Genomic DNA, 11,598 nt, shown 5'->3' with positions numbered 1-11,598 from the left:
ATTTTTAAATAATCAATCAATGAAAAATTTTCAATTGTTTTTGGAAATCGACAGACAAATGCGACGCTAAATTGCGACGTTACCGCATTTCGTCAAGCTTGAGCAAAAGCTAAAGTTTCTTTTTTTAAAACTTAAGGGTTTTTACCTTCTTCAGGTATATCAGCGCTATCGTACCCTGAATTGATTTCTCTGATAAGATTTTACATATTTACTTTGTTTATTCATTTTCTATGAGTAAACAAAGTAAAAAGAAAGGAATCAATGGGCATCAATAATTTAATAATTTACTACTAATGAATTACTAAATACTAAGCTAAAGTTTTTATGCTCTCAAGTTTCGAATTAGGCTTCACATAGGGCTAAACCAAAGACTGAGAATAAACTTTCTCTCTCTTTCTACATAATACATAGATTGAGGCCAGTATCTAACATGAAAAACAAGAATAGACGAGTTGCCATTAAAAAAAATTATGAAATCATTGACAAAGACCAAAAATCCTGCTACTTTACCGATAAAACATAGTTAATCCAAATAAAACTAGAGGACTCTGTCTGGCGTTCATGTGGCGTCATCTTCGTAGATGTGATCGAAGGTCCGACTATTGGCGGAATTTGCCGAATGAGCGAGCGAGTACAAGTTGAGAAAGAAGGCGAAGAAACTAAAAATCTGTCGTTCACTTTAGTGATGTAAATTTTGAAAATTTAACAAAATGGTATTGTAAAAGCGTAATTGGACTGTAGTATTTTCATTTTAACTATATCATAGTGATATTGTTTTGACTATTTAACCTATAACGTTGTCGATCATCGGTAAAGTGAGAGAGTTCAGTGCGAGTGCAAGGGTGGTAGTAACGAGAAATGTGAAGTATCTATGAAGTTCAGGATTTTAAGGCCGTTTATTTTATACCTTTAATAATGAGCGGACGCCCTAGGACCACGTCGTTCGCCGAGGGCAGCAAATCCGTTCGAAAAACATTCGATAATCAACCACCGAAACCACCACCTTTAGGAGGCGTAAAAATTAGCAGTAAGTACCACCTAACCATTCTTTTGTCGGCCATCGTGATTTCTTTGAGCCTGTGACGTATATCGATACTGACAATTTTAAATATGGCTGCAAACTGCCATAAATCAGTTACTATGCATGTAAATTACAGTAACTCTTAAATTAATCAATATCGGCGGCATTTCTCGTCGGTACCTTTTCAAAAATGGCCACAAGCTGTAGTTAGATTTTGCCACATAAGCTTCCCCGTGTGACAGCTATCACGTCAAATTATCACATTTATGAAGTAATGCGTATATATCGATGTGATGAAATCGTTTGAATTGATGATATTACTTAAATTTAACACTAAGCTCTCTTGAAAACTAACCTATCACATAATACATTTTACCTATATAAAGTACATAGGTATTTAGGTATGTATTGAGAAATGATTAGTATGATTTTTGTATTGCTTTTAGGTTATTTTTATTATGACGTAATAAAAGTGAGGCCGTTTGAATTTTTTTCTATGTATTAAATATTTTCAATATATTTAGATCATAAAAAAAAATCCTATTCCTACCCACTGACCAAGTTATGATACTATACAGTTTTTATTCTCTGTTGCATTGCAACTTGAAATAGATAAAAGGATGTCTTTATTATTATAATACATTTAAACTATATAAGTAATTAATTATATTCCCCTTAGTTACAGTACATAAGCACAGGTATTTTATTATAATCTAATTAGGAAACAGTACTGAAATGTCATCATCTTCATTTATGGAAGCCTCTGAAGCAGTTCAATTAATTTTAGTAAAATCTTGTGAATGTGTACTATTTGCTCTGACTTGAGGGATAGGATAATTTTTATCCAGATAAGTTATTCTCAATATTTTTTATATATATGAGGCAAAACAATGTTTTCCATAATAACTAGTCTAATTAAAATTAGAGATTATTCAATAATTTTGAATAAAATGAATACTTAAAGCTTTTGAGAATTTAAATACCTTTTTTTATTTCCAACAATTTAACCAATTAAAATATGTTCATTATTTAAGTTTTATTCATTGTATATTTAAGTTGATTTCTCAGTGAAACTCTTGCTATTAAGATAATAAGTAGCTTTTATCACTCCTTATACTTTTTGGCCAGTCTTAAGAATGGAAAAAGTTAAGAATTGTCTCATGTTGATAATGCCAACTGAGTTTCTACTTAACTTTGGTGATGAATAAATATTTTCTCAGTAACTATCTTCCATTTCAGATCTTATCGTTACTTATTATCTGGTTTGTCCAGATCAACTGCAACATATTTTTATTGAAAATAATTGACATTTATGTCTTCATCTTCCCTTCCCCTGTCTATCTAGTTTTTTATATAATAATGTTAATGAGTTTGTCATGTCTATTTAAGACAACCAATATTTTCTCTGCTTTTCGTTAAACAAAATTTATGTTCTTAAAAATATAATAATATTCATATAAAAATGAAGTGTAATAACATACTTGTAAGCTTAAAAATCTTGCCTTAAATAAAATATTACAATTATGAGAAAAATTGGAACAAAGAGATCTTAAATTACTTTTAATCTATTATTATATAGAACTTAAAATAAATATACAACCACAAAGACTGAATATTTAATAATAACAATAAAGAAACAAAGAACAAAAGCACTGAAATGATGCCAATATGTCATGTACTTTGTGGAAACATGTCTTGTATTTAGTACTATGGTTGATTAGAATTCTGTTATTGTATAATATAGATACTGTTAGAATTAGTCTGTCACTGTTCTTGCTGTCATTTAAAGAAATACAAATAATAATGCTTTTATCAGTTTTCTTTGTTGAATCAGTAGCTATTTTATAATGGGTATGCACATAGTTATATACATAAAACAATTAAATATATTATTTTAATCTTAACTGTTTTCTTAAGATTCTAAATATATCTAAAATCAATTAAAAATATTATATAAAAATATTTACAAAACATTGAAAAATTATGTTCATTAATTATGTTTACCTTTTCATATGTAGTATTGTAAAACAGATTAAGTAAAATTTATAACCCATATGACACTTAAATCCAGTACTGATAACATATGGCATAATTTTTGTCATTACAACAATTTATTATTGGTTCTATTTTAGAACTTAGTTTAATTATTAAAAATATTATTACATACAGATAAATGATTTATTAATTCAATTTACTAAATACTATGAAACAATAATAATAAAAAATATGAAATGAGCATACAATCAGGCCAGAACTCATATATGAAATAAGTAGTGTTGGACAGTAAAATGTTAATCTATAATTTAGAATTTTTGCATATATTTATTACTATCAAATATATATGGTTGAATGTAACAGATTCATCCAACTGAATATGAGTACCAAATGGATACAGTAGTTATTAAAAGTTTGTTTAGAAAAATTCATCATATTAAAGTTCAAATGAAAAATTCATATATTCTTTAATTTATGAGGTACATGAAGGTGAACAATATAAAAAAAAATTGGTTTAGCACATCTTGATCTAAGCTCATTCAAAATCAAACAATTAGTATATGGAGAGGAATTGATCTAATTTTTTTTCTAATACTGTTTCTATATTTTACATTTAAACATGATTCAGTAATAAATAGAAATATTTGTGGAAATTTTAATATTAAAAAAAAATAGATATAATATTGTTTGTATTTAAGCTCCAATAACATATATACATTAAGTATACAGGAAAATACATCCAAACAAGTTTCTAAGTATAATGTACATAATATATTGAATATGCCATAGATAGTTAAATGTATAATAGTTAAGCAAAAAACCTGTAAATCAGTTTAATATTTGGTTAAGTAGTAAACTATTAATTTTCAGTTATTGATATTATAATAGGATTCAAGGGATATTTATAATTTTAAATTTCTTTATATTTAAAATATTTTAAGTATGAAGATATTTAATCTTTATCTTTAAAATATTAAATATATTTATATTTAATATATTTATCACTTCATTACTTAATAACAATGAGATGAGATCATAAGCAAACCTACCCCCTACCCCTAGGGGGTGTGAGTTGTACTTACACTTGATCTATGGATGTTCAGCATTGCCTTGCTTTTTAAAATTTATTTGGGGTCAGTGCAGTATATTTTCTACTACAAATTCCAGTCGTACCTGAGCTCACTCCTCTTTTATGCATATCATTTTTATCACAGTCCAGCTTTTCTTAGGTCATCCTCTTCCTTTAGATCCATCTACTTTCATACTTAACTTAGTCAATTGTTGTTATTAGTACCAAATCAATAGAATAATTATTTTAATTAATATGTATATGGTAAAACAATGTTTGCCGGGTCAGCTAGTTTATATATAACATATTAGTAATGATATTATGTATTCAAGGCGTAAGTTACATAATAATGTGGTCTATTTATATTAATAATGTAGATTCGATTTAGTTTGCATGATATTTATGTTAGTGACTGTACAGCTCGGTCTGAGTGTTCAGCGTCGATTCGAAGTGTGATTAAGGTTAAAAATTTACTAAAATGGCTCTCCATGGCTAAACACTGAACGTAGCGCGTTGTTTTGCATTTTTAATAACTCAGTAACTGCCAATTCAACCTTGGTTGTACAAGTAGTTACTTGGTCTGTGGATTAGACAATTGTTACATATTAGTAGAGCAGGCTAATTATATGAGGTATTATACATTTTATATGCATTTATTGTATGATTTTGTTATATTCATTTCAATTTTATTGTTGGTTGAATAGTACTATGTACTATTCTTAATTTTGTCCTTTGTATCAATTATTGTAATCTAATCAGGTCAATAGAGATTATTCAGAATAATGACATACAATGCAGGTTTATTTATATATACATATGGTCTATTTGATGGTATGCTGCTCTTTTAGCCTTATAACACCAGAATTATCTTGTGCATTGAATCATTATTCTTGTGTCACAATATTTAAGTAATTACTTCATTATCATGTCATGAAAATAAAGATTTAATGGAAATAAATAAAAAAGAAAATAATTGGACATGTTGTTCTACAATAAATTAAGATTTTGTTCAATAATTTCTATGAGACCAATCTTATAAAAAAATATTTTGCGAATTGGTTTATAACGGACAGCTTTATGAGATAAACAAACATAAAAAATACAACCAAATTGACAATTTTCTCCTTTGTTAAGATTGCATGAAAAACAGGTATAATACAACATCAATTAAGACAAATTAATATGGATCCACTACCGGAGTAAACCCTATTGACTGTAAAATTGATTATCAGAATTGGTTTGTTTACAGTTGGGAAGACATCGCGTAAAACATATACACAGAAAAGAAAATACATTCGCGAGAATCTCTTCCTTTTTTAATAGTCATTAAAGTGACTATTAAAGTCACTTCGAAAGAACTCTTCGATCACCATCAATTGCTCTATTACCTATTTCCGGCCTCGGCATTAATGTACTGTTAAAACCTTTAATTTCAAATGTATTAATAAGATGCAACTATATGTCAACGCAATACACAACTATTTCAGTTGTTCTCTGTTATCGTATGCGTTATCAGTATAGTTGTCGATCTTGTTATCTCGTCGCTATGACCGCACCATTCGCGGAAGAATCGTGCCAACGTACTCTCGGTTTTCGAGTCGCCTTTCGCTCAGCGCCCCGGTCACAGTCGAGCGACGTGGTCGCCACAGTCGGTGCATGTTGCAAAATTACCAATTAGGTAGTTCGTTAACCTACTTATAGTACGTGTCGCCGCGTTTAGGATAATGATATCGTGAAGGCTGATGTGTTTTGCGTTACAAATAAATCGGTACCTATACGAAGTGTCTACAATTCAAGTGGAGTTGCTGTAATAGCATCCAAAACCTAAACGTTTAGTTAATAAGCGTAATAAGTTGTGTAGTGAAGTGCATCCATAACCTTGATGTTGTGTAGAAGACTGCTACCAAATAGGAATGATGTTGCGAAGGCGTGGGACATACATAGTTAACGCAGACAGCGATGATCGTAAACACCGAGCAAAGTCGTCCGAGCCTACTCCGTTTCTTATGAAAATAATAGGTTTACTTTATTTTATTTTTTTATATTTACTTTAAAAAGGGTGAGGAAATTCTTAATCGATTGTATTTTTTATATAATTACAATATAGTATTTTTGTGTATGATTACAAAATATCTCCGTTGATAGTGGAACGAATCTGATGATTTTTTCAGTCTAGAGTGTTCATTCACGTGTTAATTTCGTACTGCTTTAGACCAGACAGTTTTTTTTTTTTGTAAAATCTTAACATCTTCAAATTTGTATCTTACAATTTTGACACATTTATCTTGTCAAGAAATATGTCATTTGTATACATATCTTAGTCATATACATAGTACATCACAATCTCAAGTGTAAAGCATAAATACATATTATCTTTGTAATCAACAAGTTCTTATGTAAACTCTTGTTTTTAAGTAGCTTCCGAAATAAAGAAAATAATACAATAGAATTGAGAAAATTTCGTTTGAATTTTCAACTGACTTTAAAAAGAAGGGGGTTCTAATTTAGGTTGTTTTTTCTATTTATGTTTGTTACTTCATAACTCCCTTAGTTGTAAACCGATTTGGAAAATTCTTTTTTTTTTGGTCCCATAGAAGTTTTATCAAAATCGATGTAGTAATTTAATTTTAAATCAAAACAACTACTTTTGTTACAATTTGAGTAGTTTTTTTCTTTATCTTTTTTTTTATGTTGTAAATTCTGAACCTATTTGTATAAAAAAAAGCATTATTTTTTTGCAATCGATAGGGTTTACTAGCGTGTTAATCCCATTTTATTTTGTGACAACTGAAGTTGCCTTTGTTAAATAAAAATTTTGTAGACACAACTTCTAAATTTTCTAAATTCGAAAATTTTAAATCTAATGTTTGAATTCGGTAATTCGAAATTTTAAATTATCTTCGCAAAAAATATCCATTAAAAACATATTTAATTCGAGATGAGAATGAAAAAGCGAAATAAGTAAATAATACCTTACAATCCACCCATCGCATTCTCATTGTCTGTAAGCACGGAATAGATACAAAGTATTTACTCCGTATCTGCAAAGATACCTTTGTCACATAGAAAATATTGATTGTCATATCCATCCTGTATCTTGCGGCTCTCTTAGTAACAATTGGTATGACGCGTACGATGATAGGTCATGTATCAACCAGAAAATTTACAAACTATTAATTGAATAAAGAATATAAAGGTTTTATTACAATTGTTTAAAGTTATATACATCGCAATATAAGATAAGATACGTCAAATAAAAGCGTGAGTATGTTTATTGCCAATTAGATAAAAAAATATTTTTATCGTTTTATAAACATAATTGACCACCTTACTCATTTATCTTATTGTAGTAATATTAATATAAGCATTTTGTACGTCATCATATGACATTAGCGTCATCATAACCATGGCCTTCCTTGGAAACACGCCCAGGTTATTTACACAGTATCCCAGCACATATTATATTCGAAATTTATAATTAGAGACATTTACGCACGTCACACTAACGAAAACAAGTGGCGCAAAGTCACGAAAAAGTCAATCTCGACTGTCAAGTTTTGTAATTTTTTTACAAGTGATTACTTGACACTTTATGGTTGCCATAATAATGTCTTAAAATTCGTCATGTAGCCTACAACACCACCACAATTAAACACGCTCTATGAATCTATCTACTTAAGCCAATACAGTTAAACGTTTTATCTAATATCTGGTCATACAAGTAGAAACCTACATGCCTATTTACAGAGAGTCTTTGCAGAGTGATTTCGGAATTAAGATTACTATTATTAATTAGTTATGTCTTTTGTTATTAGATTGTAAATTGTAAAAGGATTTATTAGAATTAGTAAATCTAGTGTCATATTTGTTAAACCATAAAGAGAATGAATTAGTTAAAACCCGTTCAATAATTTAAGCGTTTATCAAGAACATATATCAATATATTCAAATGTTCAGACTTTTAAATTAATCCTAAATATATTATTAGTAAGATTATTATAGCAACTCTGTTACGTTTTCACAGCTAATGTAGTCGCTAGAGACGTCATCAAAGACCGGATGCAGTCGTCGTTATCAATGTAATCGTTACACAATAAAATATATTGACCATTTAATTCATAAAAAATATTATTATATTTTTTTATACTATTTTATTTCGTTGTGATATGTTTGCATTTAAATGATATGCATTTACGTCGGCAGTTTTGAACTTAAAAGATAGTTATTTATCACTTGATAGGGTTTACTCACGTGTTATTCTATTTTAATTTTATTGCCATTAAGGTTGCCGTTTTTCTTTACGTGTTTTTATAGATAGACTCACGATTCTCCTTTATAAATTTAAATATTTTAAATTTAGTGAAACGTCGTTAATAGATGACTGTCATATATTTAAAATAAGAACAGTGAGGTTATTAGTATTATTATTTTTTTTACTATGGCGTTGCAACTTTATTGAACGCCAAAATAAAAAATGATGCTTACATTAACTATCAGTTTGCATTTTATTGCCTATATAGATGAGCTTTTCGGATTATCGAACTCTTATTTCGTGTTTTTTTTTTCATACCGAAATCGGCCCAATAAATGGAGCTTAACGTTTCGTTTGCCATAAATACTACCATAAAAGTCCAGACGAATGATGTTTTAACATTAAATGATATAAACGTGTACTTTTAACATCAAATTGGTGTTCTTTCGGCACCGAAATTTCGGAAAACATTTCGTGGTAGGTCCTCTATTCTTGTCCATGAAAAAAATATACAAATACTGCCTCCTCAAAAATAAACTGAAATGTAGTAAAAATCATACTAAACTTTTAATTTAATAAATATTATTAATAAAGATCACAAAAGCGCAAAATTATAAAATGAGTGATGCGTCATGCAGTCGACACGACCGGTTTCCCCATTATCTGCGGTTAGTATTGCGACGGCAGAGCCTTGGTCGAATGCAAAAGCCGTGAGCGTGCGCGACAAGCGTAGAAAACCACAAACGCGATATCGCCTTACAAATACAATGGTGTTCTGCTCCGGTTTTGAATTGTGCAGAGTTTAACTGAAAAAGTGACATTTTTATAGCTAAAAACCTGTTACAACACATCACAAAACCTGTGAAGAAAACAGTATTGATTTTGGTTTAATTAGAAAATTGCTTATGACTTTCTACAAATGAGTCAAACATTGGTCTTGGACCTTGTTTGAGGATGGCTAAGTTAAATTTGGAGTGAAATCGTTACATTGTATTAAAATTACATTATAATCTAAATAAAAAAGACAAAATAGAAAAATAACAGAATTTAATATTTATTTATATTTACTATGAAATATAAAAATATCCTGAAATAATTGCAAAAATGATTGGGATGATGGAGATTGGGTCATATTTTATGGTCATTAAAGCAATTTTGTTGATGTCACTGTTTAGAAATTTAACGTCCTTAAAGAATCAATAATTTTCCTGTACCGCAATACCTTTATTTCTATATCTTTACGACTTAATCCATATTATTATACAATATGTGAAAGTGAGTTTGTTTTTATTTGTTTATACAATTTGGGGCGAATCGATTTGTTGTTATTAAATTTGGTATAAGTACAATAAGTACAAGAACCTAATAGAATTTTATCTCAATTAAATATTATTTCTTGGTGAAAATCGCGTGCAAAACAGGTGCTAATTTCGAATTTGGATTGGAAAAAATGGACATGTGTACCATTTGGTTGTCGTGATTTAACATTTAACGCAAATAACTATTGCTTCTACTGGCCAACTACTGCTAACTCTAGTGTGATTAAAGATTTATCGGTTTGTACTATAACTTCACTTCCCACTGATTAATTCATTCGTTAATTCGTTATTCATTATTCATCTACGTTTTCAGAATGGAAGCATTCAAACGGAAATAAGTAAATTACCTAGTATTTTTTGTTTTCTACACCTAACAAGTGAAAGTGTATCAAATGACAGGTGCGTGGTCTCGGGTTATCTCGTCGCGTGACGAAAGGCCAACAAACTCCACTAAAAGTTCTAATCCAATTGTATAAATATATATACACATTACAGCGGTAGTAATTCCATTACTGGACAATCATGTGTGGTATACCAAATAATATCATTTTACATGGTGGACTTATATTTTCTTTACAACAGTTTGTAATTAGGGTGGTTTTAACAATCACTTGGATTGCATTTGTTTTAGGAATGCATATATAAAAGGTCTATAAATGTCTATTATATATATATGTGTGTGTGTGTGTGTTTGTGTGTGTCATAAATGAGCGAAATATTATATGATGTGTTTGTTTGTTGCATCTTGATGTCTTAACAACTCATCCTATGTATCATTAAATTTGCTATTCTAATAATTGACATGGAGAAGGACAACATAAGTTATTTTTAAGCCCTAGTAATTGATTGACTGAAGAAGACGGAAAGTTGTAATTAATAGGTACTTTTCTCTAACGTAAAAATTTCTGAAAAAGAAGATCAAATTGTTACATACTGTTACTTAGCATTTTACTTGTGATGCTCTTTTTTATATATTATATATATCTAACTGTAAATCTCTTTGTAGTTAACAATGAAGGGTTATCATTCATACAATCGTAGAAATCTTAAAAGATCTTAATATCTTTAAATGCCTAAGAATAAAGTAATTTTTATGCACTCTGCAGTTACAGAAATATTGATATGTAAAATAAAATTGTTGTTGTGAAATTTGTAACATTAATTAACTAATGTTATTGTATGTTGAGTAAATTTCGTGTATTACTCTTCTTTTGTTATTAAACGTAACGTTATTTGTTTTTGTGAGTCTGTTTATGACGTCACGATGTAAAAATTATCACCAGTTGTATAAAAAGAACAACACGAATACGTGCGGCGTGGTAATGATCCTGTTGACAAAGAAGCCATGATACAATTCTGTGGATGACACTGTTTGATACTCATAGTTGTATAAAATCTGTCTTTTAAAAACTATAATTTCAAATAAAATCAATCCTAAATCAATCTAGAAATTTCGCTTCAAATTTTAAAACTGGATTCTATATGTTTAATTTAGGATTAAATCTCCAATTTAGAAAGTTTGTTTTAAATTATCTTTAATTATAAAATAACAAAAACCACAAGGACAAAATAACAAAAACCACAACTCTAGCGCCATCTATATCGTGTTTAATTTTATGTTACTGACCACCTTAATGCAGAAAGTAATGATACAGAGTGTTGATTTTTTCAATAATATATTCACAACCGAATTTTTAAATATCGGCCACCCACCAATAAGTCCACTGAAAAATTGTAATAATTCATTCTATTTAATTTACACGCAGTTTAGTTGAGAGCAGCTATAATATTTTATATTCTTTTCATTAAAGCTTTAGTGATTAAACAAAATCTTTTTGCTTCATTTTGTCGTATAAGAATCGCTTAGATGTCAATAATAGTTTATAGTAGGAGTATTTTTAACGTGCCACACATAATGGGCATGTGAACTAACTTATCGGCG

At 29.1% G+C, this 11,598-nt stretch overlaps 1 protein-coding gene across 6 annotated transcripts in view; it reads left to right on the top strand.

The window, feature by feature from the left end:
* Window positions 1-600: 600 nt before the first annotated feature.
* LOC113512845 (glycogen synthase kinase-3 beta) overlaps window positions 601-11,598 on the top strand; it is a 37,875-nt gene continuing 26,877 nt past the window's right edge. Inside the window, exon 1 of one of the 6 annotated variants that reach the window (XM_031911075.2) lies at window positions 601-1,027. In XM_031911075.2, the coding sequence (XP_031766935.1) occupies window positions 916-1,027 (112 nt within the window). In that variant the 5' untranslated portion in view covers window positions 601-915. Of the gene's footprint in view, window positions 1,028-5,791; window positions 6,105-11,598 lie in introns of those variants that run through there. The other 5 variants (XM_031911076.2, XM_026896785.3, XM_026896788.3 and 2 more) reach the window with 5 other exon arrangements.

This window comes from Galleria mellonella, unplaced genomic scaffold, assembly GCF_026898425.1.
Source record: "Galleria mellonella isolate WM207_F2 unplaced genomic scaffold, CSIRO_AGI_GalMel_v1 utg23, whole genome shotgun sequence".
Taxonomy (NCBI): domain Eukaryota; kingdom Metazoa; phylum Arthropoda; class Insecta; order Lepidoptera; family Pyralidae; genus Galleria; species Galleria mellonella.
This window is presented reverse-complemented; position numbering and strand designations above follow the sequence as displayed.